The 21,160-nt window shown below is 38.2% G+C and overlaps 1 protein-coding gene across 6 annotated transcripts in view; it reads left to right on the forward strand.

Annotated features, from left to right (window-relative positions):
• Positions 1 to 21,160, forward strand: part of MYO3A (myosin IIIA) — a 174,406-nt gene that overhangs the window by 134,269 nt on the left and 18,977 nt on the right. For 5 of the 6 annotated variants that reach the window (XM_061436041.1, XM_061436044.1, XM_061436043.1 and 2 more), the window contains exons 26-31: positions 2,230 to 2,435; positions 6,562 to 6,673; positions 9,599 to 9,761; positions 11,554 to 11,677; positions 12,866 to 13,784; positions 16,775 to 16,919. In XM_061436041.1, the coding sequence (XP_061292025.1) occupies positions 2,230 to 2,435; positions 6,562 to 6,673; positions 9,599 to 9,761; positions 11,554 to 11,677; positions 12,866 to 13,784; positions 16,775 to 16,919 (1,669 nt within the window). Of the gene's footprint in view, positions 1 to 2,229; positions 2,436 to 6,561; positions 6,674 to 8,338; positions 9,762 to 11,553; positions 11,678 to 12,865; positions 13,785 to 16,774; positions 16,920 to 21,160 lie in introns of those variants that run through there. The other variant, XM_061436045.1, reaches the window with a different exon arrangement.

A 21,160-nucleotide genomic window follows, 5' to 3' on the forward strand; every position in this document is an offset into this window, starting at 1 on the left:
GTGGGACTAAAGTGATCATGACTCAGTTTAGAGAGTGAGTCACTTTCATTACTCACTTTCATTACAGAGAAATGTAATGAAAAGGCCCCCACAGTGTCAGAGCCCAGCTGTTTGAAGAAACTCACAATTGGGTCTCAGTGCCCATGAGGAAGCCATGCAAATCCAGTGCTTTGTCAGTTGCCCACTTCTAGGATTTAGTTTGCACTGGCTTCATCACCCAGGCTTGAAAAGTCCATCAGTAAAGGAGATTCAGCTAGCAACAGCTGTCTCTCTCCATATATTCAACGGTTGTGATTCTGGTCTTTGACATACTGGAGTTGATGTTTATTTATTTATTTTTTTTACCATCTTAACATTTTTAAGTGTCCAGTTCAATAGTGTTAAGTACATTCGCTTTGTTGGGCCACCATCCATCCCCGTAACTCTTTTCATCTTGTAAATCTGACAATACCTATAACTTTCCATTCTCCCCTGCTCTAGCCCCTGGCAAACCTAATTCTATTTTCTGTCTTTCTTATTTTGACTACTCTAAGTGGAATCAGACAGTATTTGTCTTTTTGTGACCTGCTTATTTCACTCAGCATCATGTCCTTAAGATTCATCCATGTTATAGCATATTACAGAATATCTTTCCTTTTTTAAAGCTGAATAATACTCCTGTTGGTGCGTGTTGAATTTTGCTTATCCATTCGTCAGTGGCTGGACACTTGGGTTGCTTCCATGTTTTCGCTGTTGTGAATAATGCCGCTGTGAATGTGGGTGCACAGATGTTTAAAATATTCACAACCTCGAAATTGAGAGTTATGCTTTACTCAGCGGGAATTTTTAGGACTTCAAGCCTGAGAGATAGCATCTCAAGTAACCCTGAGAGAACTGCTCTGAAGAGACGAGGAGAGAGCCAGGGTATATAGAAGTTTTCCCAAAAAGGGCAGGTAGTCCGAACATCAAAAGATTATTGTTAAATAAAACCGGATATCTGAAGTTGAGGAATTTAGCTCTTTTCTGTGTATAGGAAGATGCAAGAGTCTGGGTTCACTGAAATTATTCCTTTGATATGCACTTCACCTGTCTGGGGCCAATATTCTGTTTATTCACATCTTGAATTTTCTCATGACTTACTGTAAGGAGTGGCTGCAGTATGATGGCTGCTAGATGGCAGGTGTTCTTTCCTTCCTGAGTTCCCTCAAGGCTCACCAGCTCACCATCAGTGGTGGCTGCAATTGCTAATGACTGTGTTTACTGGTATGGCAGGAAATATTCCATTTCTCACTAGTTTTCTGAGATTCCACTTTTAGTTGAACCATGATTATCCTACTGTGTTGCTGGCTATCCAGCAGTTGGCTGCTGTTTTAATAAGGTATTGCTGCAGAAGACAGTTTTCATATCTGTCTGATTAAAATGTTTCTAAAATAAGAAAATCATCAAACCAGAGCAGATTAGAGTACCTAAGTACCTAATGGATTTGCTTGTTTTTATAACTGTCTTCCCTGGGGAAGGGCATGGCAACCAACTCCAGTATTCTTGCCTGGAGAATCCTTTGGACAGAGGAGCCTGGTGGGCTACAGTGCATGGAGTCTCAAAGAGTCAGCCATGGCTGAAGTGACTTAGCACACATACACATAACTGTATCTTATATATTAAAGTGCATTAACTTCTCAGTCCTTGTTTTAACCTAGGAGATGATAACTGACAAGGGCTTTGCACTTTCTTAGAAAAAAGAAAAAAAGAGCTAGACAAGGGAATTAATAGTATAAGGAAGAAACCAAATTGTGTGCCTAAATATTGTAATTTGTCAAGTTTCCCTGAGAGGATATAATTACTTCCAAACAAACTACATAAAAAATAATATTCAGGGCCTTTCCAGTCCCAAGCACCAGCCTTGAAATTAATATGTAACATTTTCATGTTAATTGAGCCTATTAATAAAAGTTGTGGTAAGAGAAAACAATATTATCTATTAATTAAAGTTGCCTTAAGAATTTACAGGAAACCTTTTAATATGTACATTCCTAGCTATTGCTTCTACATTTTTAATAGTAAATATCATATAGTGTATTTTTAAAAATATACTATAAATACAATTTTATTAATGCATATGTTAATAAAAATTATATATTACTGTATAACACTCAGTTTTCAGATTTTATTCTTATAATTAAAAGAAAGATGTGCAGGCTGCTAAGTGTTTATATGCTATGCTGGGAATTTTATTTTTGTTGCAAATTACAGTATTCTCTGATGGATTTGTTATCTAAAATGGTGGTCGGCCAACCTCACTTCATCCGCTGCATCAAACCAAACAATGAACGTCAGGCAAGAAAATATGACAAAGAAAAGGTTGTGCTCCAGCTTCGCTACACGGGCATTCTGGAAACAGCAAGAATCCGAAGGCTGGGATATTCACATCGGATACTTTTTGCCAACTTTATAAAACGGTGTGTGAACTTCTTTTTAAGTTTCCTTGGACATTTTTTATAAAAATTCTTGAGAAGAATGATAGGAAACAGAAAGAAAATGACTCAGATGTTCTAGAAAGAAGGCACGAAAGTGATTGTGTATCAAAAGAGAAGGTAACTCTTAATAGGGGCTGGAACTGTCTGTTGTCAGCTGGGAGACCCAGGTAACACAGGGAAATTATCCATTGTGTACACAAAAGCAGGTAACCCACATGTTCTTGAGTTTCAAATTTCAAATTAAAATTTGACCTTATCATCACACTTTTCATTTTTCTATAGAGTTTATCTTTAACTTGCTTAACTATCAATGCTAATGCTAAGTCACTTCAGTCGTGTCCGACTCTGTGTGACCCCATAGACCCACCGGGCCCCCCTGTCCCTGGGATTCTCCAGGCAAGAACACTGGAGCGGGCTGCCATTTCCTTCTCCAATGCATGAAAGTGAAAAGTGAAAGTGAAATCGCTCAGTTGTGTCTGACTCTTAGTGACCCCATGGATTGCAGCCTAACAGGCTCCTCCGTCCATGGGATTTTCCAAGCAAGAGTACTGGAGTGGGGTGCCATTGCCTTCTCCGTAACTATCAATATAAATAACATTAATATAATCTTAAGTACCCTTAAACTTAAGTGACTATTTTTATACACATGGCATTGTGCTAAATATTATGGAAGACAGTGACTTTTTTTTCTTTATTGTATTGTAAGCACAATAACCAACTTTTAGTATATTAGAAATCAAAAGGAAGTTGTGATTATCTGTACTTTTTTTAAGACTCACTAGACCTTAAATGTGGCTTATGGATTTTTTAAGATGAAGTTCAACAGCTAAAAAAGCAATTATGTGCTTGGAATATACTGGAATTAACCTAATTTAGTCTTAAGAGAAGTACCATTAAACGTCAGTGACTATTTTTATACACAAGGCATTGTGCTAAATACTACAGAAGACAGTGAATTTTTTTTTCTTTATTGTATTGTAAGCAAAATAACCAGCTTTTAGTATATTAGAAATCAAAAGGAAGTTGTGATTATCTGTACTTTTTTTAAGACTCACTAGACCTTAAATGTGGCTTATAGATTTTTTAAGATGAAGTTTAACAGCTAAAAAAGCAATTATGTGCTTGGAATACACTGGAATTAACCTAATTTAGATTAATATTTTCAAAATAATGTTACGTCCATTTTTTTCTTTTTTGTATGGTACCTGTTTCATAAGGTTATTTGTGATGTTAAATGTGACAGCATATTTATTTACTTTTTGGCTGTGTGCTATGGAGGAGCTTAGTTCCCCGACTGAACCCATGCTCCCTGCAGTGTAAGCATGGAGTCCTAACCACTGGACTGCCAAGGAATCTCCTTTTTTTTTTTTTTTTTTTAAATTTCTCTACCTGTATCTAGTCTTATGGCCCAGACAGTAAAGAATCTGCCTGCAATGCAGGAGACCCAGGTTTGATCCCTATTTGGGAAGATCCCCTGGAGAAGGGAATGGCTATCCCCATTCCAGTACTCTTGCCTGGAGAATCCCATGGACAGAGGAGCCTGGCAGGCTGCAGTCCATGGGGTCGCAAAGAGTCAAACATGACTGAGCGACCAACACTTTCACTTTCATATCTAGTCTGGAACAGTGAATTGTAATACTTACTTGGTCCTCAAAAATGAACAATCCAGTTAGGATTCTCAGAGCCATAGACGTGGAAAGTTAGTGAACAGTGCAGGGTAATAAATACCAAGATCCAAAGAGACGGTTTGTAGTGTTAGAGTTCAGGAAAGTGAAGGATGATCTCCACGAAGGCTGATAGAGAGAATATCAAGAATAAGTGCTGCACTGGGATCTGGTGGGAGGCATGGTTTATGGAGAAGACAGGAAGGGGCCATCTCTGGGTACAGGTTGGTGCTCCGAAAATCAGAGGGACGTGGGTGAGACTGGCTCAGCAGTGTGTGTTAGTGAAGTGACAGCAATGATAAAGATGGGATCAAAGGGGAAGACTGGTCAGGTTAATGTTATGAAGAGAGAGCCCTGAATGCTAGACTAAACCAGTAGTTTCAAAACTATCCATGGTTTTACAACATGGACTGTAGAAGAGCTGAACCTATTTTCTTGATGATTCTGTAGTTGATGTATTGTATTACTTATTTTGGAGACGGAAATGGCAACCCACTCCAGTATTCTTGCCCGGAGAATCCTATGGACAGAGTAACCTGGTGGGCTACAGTTCGTGGAGTTGCAAAGAGTTGGATATGACTGAGTGATTGAGCATTACTTATTTGGAAGGTCAGAAGTGAGAATAAGTTTTTAAATATGTTTCCAACCCCATGCTGTTACAGAATAGCAAATTACTACATGATAAGTGAATAAGGGGAAATTATTTTTTCCTTATTCACAAAAACAATTTCTGGAGAACATGTGAGTAGTTGTTCTGAATCTAGAAAGCTCCAGAAATAAAGGCTAATAAGCCTTTTCTCTGTCATAAATTTGAAAACTGTCATCCAGATTAGCATAGACTCTTAGGAAGGCAGGACAGTTTGTAAAGGCCCTGTGGAGGTGTAAATAGGACTAAATAACCCTCCCTGTCCAGCCTTATCCTTTGACTAACCCTCCTTGTAAGATGGAAAATCATCAGACCCTTTGTCCATTCTGTTATGGATAAACTCTTCTATTGTGTGACAAAGAGATAATCCTAAAGGAAGACACACAACATGAACTTACTTTGCACAAGACACTGGGTTTTTACTGTAGTTATTTCTAATGAGCCCTTACACTAAAAAGCTACTGAAGTTGGATCCATTTTTCCACCAGTCACTGATGCACAATTGTTTGGCTGTCAGAGCTCTAACACAAATAGAATTTAGCGAAGGGAGAGGTACACATGCTTTAAAGTGAGAAAATCCAGATTTGAATCCCAATTCTGCCACTCATACTAAATGTGTGACCTTGTTCAGCATCACTTGAGTAACATTCAAGCTTCAGTCTTCCCATCTGTGGATAAGGGTGATGATGTTAGTTAGCATCTACTGTATAGGTGGTTATGAGCATTGAATGACGCAATATTTAGGAAGGCTACAGATAGAACGAAATGTAAACAATGCATTTCAGCTACAACTATCTTCATTATTATTTTTGCTTCAGTCCCAAACTCCCCAAATTACTTAATACCTCCTGTGCTGTGGTCTCAAATGCCACCATATAAACCTTGAAGTGAACTCATAAAACCAAAGTAGAGTCAGTATGTTGGCTTTAAATCAAGAGGCACAACAAAGCACAAGCTGGTTGGATACAGTGAGTGAAGAATAGGGGAGAATCTAGGATGACATGCAGATTCCTAGTTTTAGAGCCTTTTTAAGAAGGGTAAAGAATCCGCCTGCAATGCGGGAGACCTGGGTTCAATCCCTGGGTTGGGAAGATCCCCTGGAGAAGGGAAAGGCTAGCCACTCCAGTATTCTGGTCTGGAGAATTCCATGGACTGTATGGTCCAAGGGGTCACAAAGAGTCAGACACGACTGAGCGACTTTCACTTTTAAGAAGGGTTGACATCATTTGCGGAGATAGGCACTAGCAGAGGAAAGAAAAGGTGATGCATTTTGCTGAGTCTAAAGTGTCTGTGGGATAAGCAGGTGGGGGTGTCTAGCAGGCAGCCAGGAGTAATGTGTTTCCTGTTTATGAACACAGGGCTAAGGATGTATGTATAGGAAGCATCACGTATAGGGAACAGTTAGAGCCATGCATGTAGATGAGACACACATGGACAGAGCTTAAAAAGAAACAGAAACTCAGAAAAATCTAACATTTAAGCAGCAAGTCTCAATATGAGGCCTGTTGAAGAGACCGAGAGGGAGAAGGAAAAATGGGAGGCCAGGGTGGGATGGGAATGTAGGGGACACAAGGAAAGAACACTTAGGATTCAGATGGAAAAAAACTGGCAGAGGCTTTATCACTAAAAGATCACACGTTGGAAAGGAATCACTGAAGTGGAAAACACAAATTGCGCAAGTAGTCAGTCTGGAATTCCGTTTACTGGAGAATTGTTCTAAGAAGCCTGAAGGACCCTCCAGGCTCCTGAGACCCTGAACTTTTGCGAAATACTAACCAGCCCTTTCTCCCTTTCAAAGGTACCAGATTCTCTGCTACAAGGGGTGTGAAGAGCCTCCATTGAGCCCTGACACGTGTGCCGCCATTTTGGAAAAAGCTGGTCTTGATAACTGGGCTCTTGGGAAAACCAAAGTAATGTTTTCATGTAATTTTCAAGGGAAAAAAGTAATACTTATAGTGGATGTATGGAAAATTACATATTGCAATGGTAGAAAATATCATGGCTTTTCATGTTATAGAATCTGTAGCTTGTAATAGGGAAAGAAAATTGATAAATTCATAAACATTTCTTTCTTCAGCAGAATTAGATATTTTGCTCTCATACAGATTTCTTTTAATAAATTCAAGAAAAATATATCTTGAAGATTTATCCCCGAAAGGGTGGAACGTACGAGTCTAGAAAATTTTTTATTTTCTCTGTTTTGTTACCACCAAATATAGTCAGAAAGCTGTTGAAAATCATAATGAATTCAGTAGGATTCTGTTTTTCTTTTTTCCTAATTCTCAAATCTGTTTCTGTTATAAACTTGAAATTTATCTGGAGTGAAATGTTATTACTAGACTCACTATAGGATTTGGATACTGGAATGTTTATGAATCAAATTTGAGAGCCTATGAGATCTTAGCTTATTTAATCCCTTAAAGAATGAAGTACAAAATCATAATCCATTTTGAATATGGAAGTAAGACAGATGGGTTCTTGGAAAAAGGATGTATTTTCTTCTCAGATATCCTCACAGCGTTACAAACAAGATGGAGATAAGGAGATAAACATGGTACCAGGTCCTGGGAGGACACTAAATGTATTATTGGGGAGGATGGAGAAAGAGCCAAGCTAAGGCAGATGTGCTCAGATTGACCACTGAAGAGTTAACTGCTATCAGCCACACCATAGATGTGGACTGAAATTCCACATTTGCCAAGAAATTTGTATTAGCTTCAGGAGGTGTGGGACAGGATTTTCATAATGTTCAGATGAAAAGTTAGGATTTTCATAATGTTCAGATGAAAAGTTAGGCCTGTTAGTTATCTATTATATATATAGTAATATCTATTTGTCAATCCCAGTCTCCTAATTTATCCCCCCACTCATTTCCTCCTTGATAACCATTAGTTTTCTACATCTGTGACTCTATTTCTGTTTTTTGAATAAGTTCATTTGTACTATATTTTTTAGATTCCACATATAAGCAATATCATATGATATTTGTCTTTCTTGTAACTGATTCACTTTGCTGTACAGCAAGAACTAATACAACATTGTAAATCAACTATACTCCCATAAAAATTAATTTTTAAAAAGACAAGTTAGTCCTGTAAAAATTTAGGGAATTTTAAAGTGTTTTATCTTATACTGAGTGTTCTCCATATTCAGTGATGTGAAGGTTGCTCAGTCATGTCCAACTCTTTGTGACCCCATGGACTAAGCAGTCCAAGGAATTCTCCAGGCCAGCATACTGGAGTGGGTAGCCTTTCCCTTCTCCAGGGGATCTTCCCAACCCAGGGATTGAACCCAGGTCTCCTGCATTACCGGCAGATTCTTTACCAGCTGAGCCACAAGGGACGCCCGAGAATACTGGAGTGGGTAGCTTATCCCTTCTCTCGCAGATCTTCCTGACACTGGAATTGAACCAGGTCTCCCACCTTGCAGGTGGATTCTTTACCAACTGAGCTATCAGGGAAGTCCATATTCTGTATTCAGAAATCCATATTTACCTTAGTATTTAGTGAGGGGAATTTCTGAGCATTAGAAAGATTTTTTTTAATCTGTATTTTTCTCACACCATTTTCTTTCAGATTCTCACAAAGATGAATTTTTCTGGCTGAAATCTCATGATTTATGGTCTGAAACACATGCCTAACTTCAAATGGAGTTTTAACTTGTAAAAAGGCCTTTGCAGTTCCAGTTTTTCATGATATTTAAGTAGCATTTTAAAGCTATTTGTATTTTTCCACTTCACCTTTTCCAACTCATTAGGATGGATACAATATAAGAACATTTCTAATGTTGTGCAAAAAAAAAAAATGACCTTTTTAGATAGATTGAATTTTAAATGAATTGTCAACAGTAGAATGGACTAAATATATTAACGTCTAGAGTCTTGTAGAAATTAAAACTAAATTCAGTCAAGACCTGTAATGTTAAACTGTTGGCCCTTGGTGCCAAGCTTCAAAGTACTGGGAGAGTTCTATAGTTAGGGTCACCAGGTCTCATGACTCAGCTCTTAAATTTGAATTTAAGTGACTTTCTTAGTGGATTCAATCAACTCTCTTTGAGGTGATTTTCATTAATACATTCAACCATTAAAATAAAAAATATACCTTCCTGTTTCCTGGGGGAGGCTGAAAACTCTTAGTCTTCAGGCTCCCCTGTTGCTTTCATTCATTTTGATTTTAGAATCATTGAAAATCAGCCGTCTGGTCTTTACGGTGGCCACTGGGTCCAGTAAGAAAGTTGTTCATTCTCCATGGGGCCCTCTCTCTGCCTTATTCTCTCCGCTGACAACTCTGTGAGCGCCTGAGGGCAATGCCCCTGGTATCCTTGCAGAAAGTGTCCCTGGTATCCTTGCAGAAAAGTATGTAGCATAGGTCTCAATAAGCAATTGGTGAATGAACTCCTATAATTGTCCTCTCTCTTACACATTAGGTTTGTAAGAATTTTTAAGTTTGGGCTTTCAAAATAGCATAAAAATTAGGTTTGCCCAGAGTATCTATTGCTAAAACCTTGATGAAAGAGTTTGATATCTTCCACTCGTACTGGGCCATCCAACAAAAGCTGGATACCCATTGCAAAGAAACAGTATGATTGTTAAACTGTGTGACAGTGAAAGTGTTAGTCGTTCAGTCGTGTCAGACTCTTTGCGACCTCAAAGAGGGACTATCTTCAAACATAAAAATCTATAAGGTGATAGCAACACCCAAGCCAAAGAAGCAAAAGATAGTGATTTCCAAAGTCAAAAAAATATTTTGAACATAATCTGGTCTTCTGAGCACCACATGACTGTTTCATACCTGCATGCCATAGTTTTATTTGCATTTTATTTTAATTCTTTTAAGGTGTTCCTTAAATATTATCATGTGGAACAGTTAAATTTAATGCGAAAGGAAGCCATTGACAAGCTGATTTTGATTCAAGCCTGTGTCAGAGGATTCTTGGGTTCAAGAAGATACCAAAAAATACAGGAGAAAAGGAAAGAGAGCGCTATAATAATACAGTCAGGTAACCACTCAGAGCATCTCACTGTGTAACAAAATATAATGCTATGTTTAGATGTGGGCATGAAATCAAATCTTACTTACAAACCTCCAGTCTTATGTAGGTTTTGTGTTTAATTTCAATTGATACTTTCTCTGTATTAAATCTGAATGATTGTTTTAGAGATTGACACTTTTAATATCTGAATAAATGTTTTGTTTTAAACAGAATAATTCTTAAATTTGCTGTCACAATGAAACACAATTGACCTATTGTGCAAGATACTGAATTAATTGTACATTTCAAGAATCATATTATTATAACCCATTGGACAATATCATTTTCCCTATTTTATTCCAAAGGTTACACTTGCCATACTTTTTGACAAATTAATGAAATCTCATTTTGTTAAAGGGCATCCATTTCTTTCTATTAACCATAGGGAAAGAATATTTATAGTCATATTTCACAAGTTTTTATTAAACATATTAATAGAGTTTGGATTTCACTTTCTGTTTTTCTATAAGAAGCAAAATTTAGAATCCAGCCTGGCTTTATTCAGTATCTTTTAAAGAAAGAAAGAAAGAAAGAAAGAAAGAAAGAAAGTGAAGCACTCAGTCGTGTCCAGCTCTTTGTGACCCCATGGACTGTAGCCCACCAGCCTCCTCCGTCCATGGGATTCTCCAGGCAAGAATACTGGAGTGGGTTGCCATTTCCTTCTCCAGGGGGATCTTCCTGACCCAGGGATCGAACCCAGGTCCTCAGCATTGCAGGCAGACTCTTTAACCTCTGAGCCACCAGGGAAGCCATCTTTTAAAGACTTTCAACTAAATATCCATAATAAGAAGTGTATTTTACTCTATAACCCAATATACATACTATGCACAATGCACTCTGATAGTTTTCTATTCTGATTTATTCCATTTCATTTCTAGATGCTAGATTTGGCCCAGTAAATTGATTTTATGATCCAGCATTTATTTGCAACCTACATTCTTAAGAACACTACCACGGTGGGCAGAGCAGCTGACTAACAAGAGATTCGAGGTCCACTTCTGTCCATCTGTAAAAGCTCATTTAAGCCCTTTTTATGACTCACTGGGTCATCAAAAATGAAAACCCTGTAACTGAGATTTAATTCTTTATCCTCAATTCCAAACTTCATAAAACACTGAGAAAAGAGATTTTTCATAACTCACTTGAAAGTGAAACATGACCTAATATTCATAGTCCTTTATTCATTCCAGTTAGTAACAATTATGTGTTTTTCTGGCAAAATAATCATCTGTTTGATTATGGAATGCTGAATTGCCATGGGGAATGTTACCAAATATATGTTAATTTGTCCTGAATTACTTTTCTAAAAAAATGTTTTAAACTTTAAATCTGAATTTTGAAATATATCCGGCTCCAAAGATAATTGGCCAAAAGGTCCAAGCCATGTACTTAGATAATAGGGGTTTTCTCCCATGAATAGTTTGAACATGGCAAAAATGAAAGGAACATAAACATCAGCAGATTTTTAACAAATGAGTGAGTCCATTTTTTCATCAACTTCGGTCATCTCTATCATTTTAGTTTCATATTAATACTCCCCTTAACATGAAAGGTACTTTAATTATTTTCTTGCTAAAGCTTGTCATCTGGAACAGTCTTGTTAATGAGTCGCATATTTTTTACGAACCTATTCTATTTGTAGTCTTTAATTTCATTTTCCTCTTTGACATTGATGGTCAAAACTCATTTGTTTCTACCCATTGAAGTAATATTTATTATATATTATAAATAACATTATTTTGGGCTTCGTATGTTTCAGCTGCAAGAGGCCATCTAGCCAGGAAACAAAGGAAGGAAACTGTTAACACACAAAACACAGCAGTAAAAACCATTCAGGCTCAAGATCAGGAATTGGACTACAAGAAAAACTTTGCAAATAAAAGGTAAAATAATATTCATTCTTATACTATCTTGACATTATAGATTTTTCACACTGGAAAGTCATGAAATAAAGTCCACAGTCTTTCTCATACCTAACCGGGTTCCTAACAGTGAGGCATCAAATGTCAGTGGACACCCCGTGGCCACTTCTGTGTCCTTTATTCTAGTTGAGAGTTTGTTGGCATTTCATTCCAATGACCACACTTTCCTTCTTAAAAAAGATCTTATTTTCAAGTTAAGTGAAAATCATTCCAAGTAGCCTTTGGAAAGGATATTAATAAAGGCACAGCTGTGAAATTTTGGCCAGCATATACAAGATCATGAACTGTAGCAGGAACACTGCTTTTCCTTTAATTTTGTAAGATATTTTCTGTGATCCATAGATGTAGAGGTCATCAAAGTACAGCATGCCAGCCTAATGAACATCCCCAATACTGGTCTCAAAAATCTAGATATGGTTTCTACACTATATAGTTTACACACTTCTCACTGTAGGTACTTTGTTTGGAAAAGGACATACCTCTTTATTTTTAATTGGGATATAGTTGCTTTACAATATTGTATTAGTTTCTGCTCTACAATGAAGTGAATCAGCTGTATGTATACACATATCTCCTCCTTCTTGGACCTTCTTCATATCCCCTCCTTCATTCTACTCATCTAGGTCATTATAGAGCACTGAACTGAGCTCCCTGTGCCATACAGCAAGTTCCCATTAGCTATTTATTTTACACATGGCAGTCCAGTACATCAGTTCTATTCTCTTCATTCCATCCCCCTTCATGCCACGTCCTGTCCATTCTCTACGTCTGCATCTCTATTCCTGCCTGCAAATAAGTTCATCTATACCATGTTTCTAGGTTTCTTGTGTATGTATTAATATGCGATACTGGTTTTTCTCCTTAAAGCGATTAAATTCCTAGAATTTTGATACCTCAGCAAGTGAAATTATGCTAGGTTATTTCTCACTTTTAAGTTGATGCTGGTTTTCTCATTATCTGCGTAGCCATCATGGTTGTCCCTAGAAAGGACAGTTTGGGGAAACACTTGATTATTGTGACATGATAAGTTTTTAATTTTGAGTTTTTTTGCCTCTTTTGCTTTTCTCCCAACATAACAGTGCTATTACTGAACAAGGTAATAAACTCTAGTTTAGTATCATATATTCTGATGCAATATATTTTACACAGGGAATCTTTTGTGAAGAAACAGACAGAGAATTCAGTCTCTGCGAATGAAACCGTCATTCCAGCTCCAAATATTAATAATAAAGGGAATACATCTGTAGTGAAGACTTGTACTTTCAAAGCTGAGGGGGAAGCCACGAATGCTGTGGAAAGTAACAACAGAGGATATCAGACTCAGAAAAAAATGAACAACGTGTATGAGGAAGAGGCTAAGCAAGAACTATATCCGGTGCAGGATGCTTGGGCAGAAGCAAACACCAGTAACAAGTATATGAAAGACTTGGAAGAAAATAGTGAGATAAGGAAAATAGGAAAGGAGGACACAGTGGTCCAGAATTTTTATCAGAAGTACACAGAGGAAAGGAATTTCGAAGACTTGAAAGCAGCATGTCTAGAACAGAAGGCCCTATCAGAAAGGCCAAGTTACCCAGGACTTTGGTCAGCAGACAAGAAGACTCCAGGTCCTAACAAGCCTTCTTGCAAAAAGACATTAGACCCTTGTCTCAGCGAGAGGTCGGTTTGTCAAAATGAAAATAGCAAAGACAAAGAAAAGAAGACATCTGTGATCACCCAGAACACACGTGTATGCAGCCGTCAGAGGAGCCATCTGAGCCACGGGGCGGTCCAGGAGAGGCAGGTGAAACCAGCCATGCAAGCCCAGGAAGAAGACAGAGCCGCGGTGTTCATTCAGAGCAAATACCGGGGCTACAAGAGGAGGCAGCAGTTACGGAAGGACAGGATGTCTTCTTTTAGAAATCCAAAGGTCGTTACAACACCGACAGAAGTAGCAAGAAATACTCTCAATTTGTATTCCTACCCCACAAAACTTGAGGACTCTTGTAACATCGGGATGAAGAGTTATAAAGATGCAAAAGCAATTTCAGAAAAAGAAGCGTGTGACTTGGCAATTTTTTCAAGACAGGTACGTAAAGGAACAGATGTGTTTACTAGTACAGATCTCTAGGAACTCCACAATAGCTGAGTTAAACAAACAGTTGGTAACTGTTCCATCTGTTTTTATGAGACTGCAAACCTTTTCAATAAAATGTTTCAGAGGCTGTGCTATTCAAATAGCCATATATTTTAAAACAATTTTCTATGATAAAAATAGTATAATATATGATAGAAATCTAGTATAGTAAAGAGACTAGTCATTGAGTGATACAGCCTACTAAAATGCTGGCATTTGACAGTGCAAATTTCCATGTTTCTGAGATCTCCCATTATAGTGTTAAAAAAAAGTTTTCAAAATCTTCTAGAGTCTATGCTTTCTCTACCCCATATTTTAAGAAGACATAATTATGCACCAGAATCAGGTGAGTACCATTACTGAACACAAGTGCAGTGAAGATGAACATCTGCATGTTCTATCATAACAACAGTGAGGAACCATAAAGAAAAATCACAAAGGAAAATTCCCTCTTGAAGAATATCTCATGCTGTTCGTAGGTGTGTTTCAGCTGTTTGTAAAAAGGGCGATAGAACTTCTGAGTGTACAGTAAGTCCCCCAGGTACAAAGGAGTTCCGTTCCAAGTGTGTGTTCATAAGTCCAGTTTGTTCCTAAGTTCAACAGAGTTAGCCTAAGTACCCAACTAATGCAATCAGCTATATATATTGTAATGTCACAGGTTTACAATACTTTTCACACAAATAATATATAAAACAAACAAAAAAACATTTTTAATCTTACAGTACAGTACCTTGAAAAGTAGAGTAGTACCATACGACAGCTGGCCTACAGGGGCTGGCATCGAGTGAACAGGCAATAAATAAAGATACTGCAGTGGTGTACTCTACACAGTGCTGTACAGTAAAGTACACAAAAGCAGAGCTACTGGTAGAGGATGCACGCACGTGACAGCGTATGCCAGACGTGTGACCTTGTGTGATTGGACATGTGAACGCACGTTTGCGTCTTTGAAAGTTCACAACTTGAAGGTTTATATGTAGGGGACTTACTGTACATGGAACTCTGATGAATTAGTGCTACAGAGACATCACAGGGACGGCCTTGTCCCTGCCCCCTTCAGGCTCTCTCTCTTTCTAGGTATTTGACCTTGAGAAGATCCCTTTAGGTGTCTGCTGCTGCTAAGTCACATCAGTCGTGTCCGACTCTGTGCGACCCCATAGACAGCAGCCCACCAGGCTCCCCCGTCCATGGGATTCTCCAGGCAAGAACACTGGAGTGGGTTGCCATTTCCTTCTCCAATGCATGAAAGTGAAAAGTGGAAGTGAAGTCGCTCAGTCATGTCCGACTCTTCACGAGCCCGTGGACTGCAGCCCACCAGGCTCCTCCGTCCATGGGATTTCCCAGGCAAGAGTGCAGGAGTGGGGTGCCATTGCCTTCTCCAATGCATGAAAGTGAAAAGTGGAAGTGAAGTCGCTCAGTCATGTCCGACTCTTCACGAGCCCGTGGACTGCAGCCCACCAGGCTCCTCCGTCCATGGGATTTCCCAGGCAAGAGTGCAGGAGTGGGGTGCCACTGCCTTCTCCACTTTAGGTGTCAGCACCCTTATAGTCTCCTGTGTAAAGTGAAGGAGTGTCACTAGATGACCTCTAAAATGCATATTGTAAATGTGTATGTACTACCAGGAAAGTCAATAGTGTAAGAAATCATAGAAGAAATAGCATAATGGGTTAGAAATCTCATAATTGGTTATTACCTATTACTCCTGAGTCTCTAATCTCTACTTATTGTCTGATGGTGGCTGAGCCCACTGCCTGTGGACACCCCCAGACTGCTATGGATGTGCCCTGAACATCTCCAATCTCTAGCTATTCATAGACCAGTCATTGATAAATTCATCCTCTTCCTGTCCTTTTCGGTTTAAGCACATGGAAATAATGAGTTTAATATACATGCGGCCTTTCCTTTCCTGTGATTAACGTGCTCACTATAAAGACCAAAGCAGAGATTAGGACCCTGACCTGCTCTAGGACTGAGCATTCAGGAGGATGTATAGTAGCTGGGCATCTACCTAGCGCTGCCTGATAATACCATGGGGATGGACTCAGTGCTCACGGGAGCAGTGGTAGAGACAGGAAAGTAGGAGCCCCACTTCAGCCTAGCAGGTTGTATTGTCAGACAGGGTAGAGAGAGGGGCCCAGATGGAACGAGGAAGAAAGTAGCCCTATCATATGACATCCCTTATATGTGGAGTCGAAAAATGAATGATGCAAATGAACTCACAAATCAGAAACAGACTCACAGACTTAGAGAATGAACTTACGATTGCTGGGGGAAGGATGAGGGGAAGGGATAGTAAGGGAGTTTGGGATGGACATGTACACTCTGGTACATTTAAAATGGATAACCAACAAGGACATACTGTGCAGCAGAGGGAACTCTGCTCGATGTTATGTGGCAGCCTGAATGGGAGGGGAGTTTGGGGGAAAATGGATACATATACACGTATGGCTGAGTCCCTTTGCTGTTCACCTGAAACGGTCACAACATTGTTAATCAGCTATACCCCAACACAAAATAAAAAGTTTTTAAAAAATTAAAAAATAAAGCCAAGTGGAGAAGCCTGGACAGGAAAGGAGGGAGTTAATACAGTCTAAGTCAGCAGACGGGTTCCTCAGGGTAAAAGAAAAGCCAGGGCAGCAGAATGGTTAAGAAGGGAAGACAGAGCTCAGGGACTCCAGGAAGGAGTTACCAGCAGAGAACACTTCTGGAGGGTGATGGGTTTGGCAGTTTGGATTGGAAAATGTGAGATGGTGTGCAGAACAGGAGGTTTCCTAGAGTGAGCACTCTGTCTGACCTGCTGCAGGGTCAGGGTGAGTCTCGGAGAAGAAGGACATTGAACCCCACAAGGAGCAGATCAGAAATTGATCAGATCCCCAGGGTGTCTGTGGAGATGGCTGAAGGCCTTTCTTTGATTTAACTGGATGCCTGACCTTCTTTTTTAGGTCTCAAAGCTATCTGAAGAATATTTCATTCTGCAGAAAAAACTGAATGAAATGATCTTGTCACAGCAACTGAAGCCTCTTTATTTTGGAGTCTATCCTCATAAGCCAATTACTAGACGAGTTTCTTCTCATCAGTGCATCTCAGGTAAAAATGGGTAGGGTTGGAACTTCCAGAAAAGACAGGCAAAGCCAGATACTTGATTTGTTAGTTGCCTACCTTTATTCTGTAGATTTGAAGTGACTGTGTTCTATCTTCGCAGGAACCTTCATTTCAGTTCATTTTTTTTATGTTGATACACACTTTTCCAGAATATTCCACATATCTCCTACCTTTTCTGATTTCATTCTTTTTTCTTTTTCCCTCCTTTATATACGCTTTAACTAGAATTTGGCTTAGGACACCAGGAGGAAATAGAAAGGGATGAAGTTGAGGGTGGGAGGCAGAGATCAAGGTACAATTTTGATAAGAGGGAACAAACAAGTGAAATATATCTATTTCTTCTGTTGAAATCTGTACATTAAGTAGAAGGTAAGAATCTAGAAGGTTCAGATTCACAGACCTAGATGCACTATTAAATTTTCTTCTTATTAACCTAAGTCACACTCTGCCCCCATTCACTAAACCAGTAAATAATGTCCAAATGAAAGCTGAGGAACTAAGTATCAACTAAGTATGAAGTTTAAAAATAAAATAGTCAACCAACTGCTTGTTTTATGTCTTTGTTTTGATAAAATGGTTATACACTGAATTTGATAGGACTTAACTGCACCTGCATTTTCCTTGAGAGAAATATGGTACAGGATTTATATAACTGGAGAGTGGCCATTTGACCACAGAGTCAAATACAACTTCTGTTGTATTCAGAAGTGTACAATGACATCACATCATTTCTTTGAATAATGTGCAGAGTTGCTTCTTTTTCGGGGGGAGATGTTTTTCTTCTTAATTATGGTGCACCTGGCAATTTGTGTTGACCATTGTGAAGAGAAGAAAAAGATTAATTGTAGGAAAAAATACCCTGGTAACACAAAAGCGTATTTTCTTTCTCTCTTTTCACAAAGAGGCTATGACTGTCCAGCAGGCTATAATTTTTTAATGGGTTGCAAGGTTAACAAATAAGGGCACTATGGTAATCCCCATGCTTCATTGACACAATGCCACCAGTAAATTCAGCTCTGCATCATGGCAGCCCCTTGCCATGCCTACACACAGTAGATAGAATGAAAATACTTCTGTGTTGCTTCTGTTTATTTCTAAGTTTTTATGGCATCTAGATTCATGTAGTAGTCCTAAGATTTTCAGGTGTTATGGTACAGATTTTGTATTTTTTTAGGGATGCCTAGCATTTTAAATGCTGGCCCCTGGAAATGCATTTTGCAAACTATCCAAGAATATATCTTTACATGTATCTGTAAATATATTTACATTCATGTGAAGGCCAAGTAGCTCAAATAATGTTGGTTCATATATTTTATAGGAATATTTTAAATTAAGAGTAGAAAGTAAAGAGATCAGAAGTTATACTGCTTCATACCCAGCATACTCCAGTGAGCACTTGTCTTCCTAAACTTATTTGCTACTCTTCTGCCTTCGTTAGAAATAATACTAGGACTTCACTGGTGGTCCAGTGGTTAAGACTTAGCCTTCCAATCCAGGGGGTGTTCGTTCGATCCCTGGTTGCAAAGCTAAGATCCCACATGCCTTGCAGCTGAAACACCAAAAGGTAAAACAGAAGCAGGATTGAAACAAATTCAAAAAGGACTTTAAAAATGGTCTACATAAAAAAATCTTTAAAAAAAGGAAATAATACTAATTCTCCCCAAATCTTTCATAACAACCTTCAGTATCCAAAAACAAATGATTTTATTTACAACCTTACAATTCAGTGAGTATCATTTATGTTTATCATTTTAATTATATTAAATGCTAACATAAAAGATCAATTTGCCTAACATAGGTTTATGTTGAGTTATTGATTTTTGGTGAGTTAATGGATTTAATTCTGGCAAAACAGTTGACTTAGAAGCTTTAAATGGAAACAGCTAAATTTTTTGCACCCAAATTATGTCTTCTCATTCTATAATTTTTATCTGTTCTAAACTACAGAAGACACGGAGCTTCCATGGAAGCAGCAAGCAATGAACAGTGTATTTCTCTCTAACTTCCTGTTAAATTTCATATTAAAAAATGCATGAAAAAAAAGACTAAGCATGTCTGCAGCACTGAAAACAGTTTGTTTTTTTTTTTAACATATTTTGACACCATGTTACTTAGCTACATGAGATCAATTCAAAGGGAAATTACATAGCATATTTGATAAATTAATATAGTCAACAAAGTAAATTCACATAGTTTATTTATAATTTCATACCACATAGAGAAAATACCTTCTTAAATATCTAGTATATTTTTAAAATTTTCTTATAACTAGACATACTGGACTAGTACATAAACTCCCAAATATCAGAATTGAACCAAATTACATTTTCTGATAATGCTTAAATTTTTCTGATTTGAGGAGAATAAATAAAAGTCTTACCTTATACAGAATACCCCAATATTAACCAGACATATTAATGATTTAAATGTGAGAAATAAATTAAGAGAAACCAAATAATATGAACTGACTATTTCACAGTCTCTGCTTAAGAGCCAACAAAGCATGAGAAGAAGTAATAAAAGGAATTACAGAGAAAAATAGTGGTCGATTTAGACTGTGCAAATGTTAAAACCTTCTAGAGATTAGAAAGCATCGTTTCAAGTTAAAGAGCTACAGACAATCTGGATAAAATGTTTAGAACAAATGGAAAAATGGTTGCCATATGTAATGTAGAATGATCTCATAAATTGTTAAGAAAAACACTAACTCAATGGAAAAATGGGCACAAGACATTGATTTATTTGTAGAAGAACATACGCAAATGGAAAGCAAGCATATACAGAATCATTCTAGAAATTAAAAATATAAATTAAAACAAGGTACTGTTTTTTACTCATCACGATGGCAGAGATGAAAAACTATATGACAGTGATGAGAATGGGCTAGTTTAATTATCCTTAAGCACTAATGGTGAGTCTAAAGACTCAACATTTCAGAAAGCGATTTAGCAATATGTAAAGAAAAGCTTTGAAATAGTTTCTATCATTCTCCCAGTAAACCCACTTATAAGAACGTAGCCTAAGGAGCTAATCAGAGCTGAAAGAGAAAAATTATGTACATGGCCAAAAATAAAATTAGGCAATAAGAAAATGATTAATAAGTAATGACACATTCATATATGGAATATAAACAGCCCTTAAAAATCATTTTTCAAAGAGCCTTGGCAAACTGCTGGCTAATCTAGCTATGGGATACAAGACTGCAGAATTGGAATGAGAATCCTGTAAATAAGTCACTTAATCTTCCCCCATGTCAAGTGGTTCACTAACAAGAGCATCCAATACAGAGCTCTGGAGCAGGGGTCCCTAGCTTCTAGATTCTAATGCCTGATGATCTGAGGTGGAGTTGATGTAATAGTAATAATAATAATAATAGAAATAAAGTGCACAATAAATGTAATGCACTCGAATCATCCTGAAACCATTCATCTCTCCCCACCATCCATGGAAAAATCATCTTCCATGAAACTGGTCCCTGCTGCCCAAAAGTTTGGGGACCCCTGCAAGAAGCCAGGAGACTGGTGGAGGGGGGATCAAGTGCTTGCTCTGCAGTAGGGTGGATGCCCTTCATCCCTCCCTACCTTGGACCTTCAGAGTCCATTCTGTATAAAATGAAGAATCTGAGTAACATTCCTGAAGGCTGCACAGGGCTTCCCCTGCAGGTGGGAGAACACTAGAATGCCATCTCCAATGGGCCATCTTTGCTGCCAGACTGTCTTGTGTCACCAAAAGCTTGCTTGCCATTTCCTAAGGTCATGCCTGTGACCAGACAAGCCCTCAGAAGGGATAATGGGTTTTTAAAAATATTGATGTGTTTCACCTTACCTTGAGAGGAACCACCTATCCTATTATTACAAAGTATGAGCAGGTCGGGGAGGTGGGGAAAACCAGAAAGGCTAAATGTTGCTTATTTAAAACCAGATAGTATTCTTCTATTCTGTGTTTTGCCTTTGACTGTGTGGATCACAATAAACTGTGGAAAATTCTGAAAGAGATGGGAATACCAGACGACCTGACCTGCCTCTTGAGAAACCTGTATGCAGGTCAGGAAGCAACAGTTAGAACTGGACATGGAACAACAGACTGTTTCCAAATAGGAAAAGGAGTACGTCAAGGCTGTATATTGTCACCCTGCTTATTTAACTTCTATGCAGAGTACCTCATGAGAAATGCTGGGCTGGAGGAAGCACAAGCTGGAATCAGGATTGCCAGGAGAAATATTAATA

The sequence above is a fragment of the Bos javanicus genome, chromosome 13 (assembly GCF_032452875.1).
Source record: "Bos javanicus breed banteng chromosome 13, ARS-OSU_banteng_1.0, whole genome shotgun sequence".
In the NCBI taxonomy this organism is placed as follows: Eukaryota; Metazoa; Chordata; class Mammalia; order Artiodactyla; family Bovidae; genus Bos; species Bos javanicus.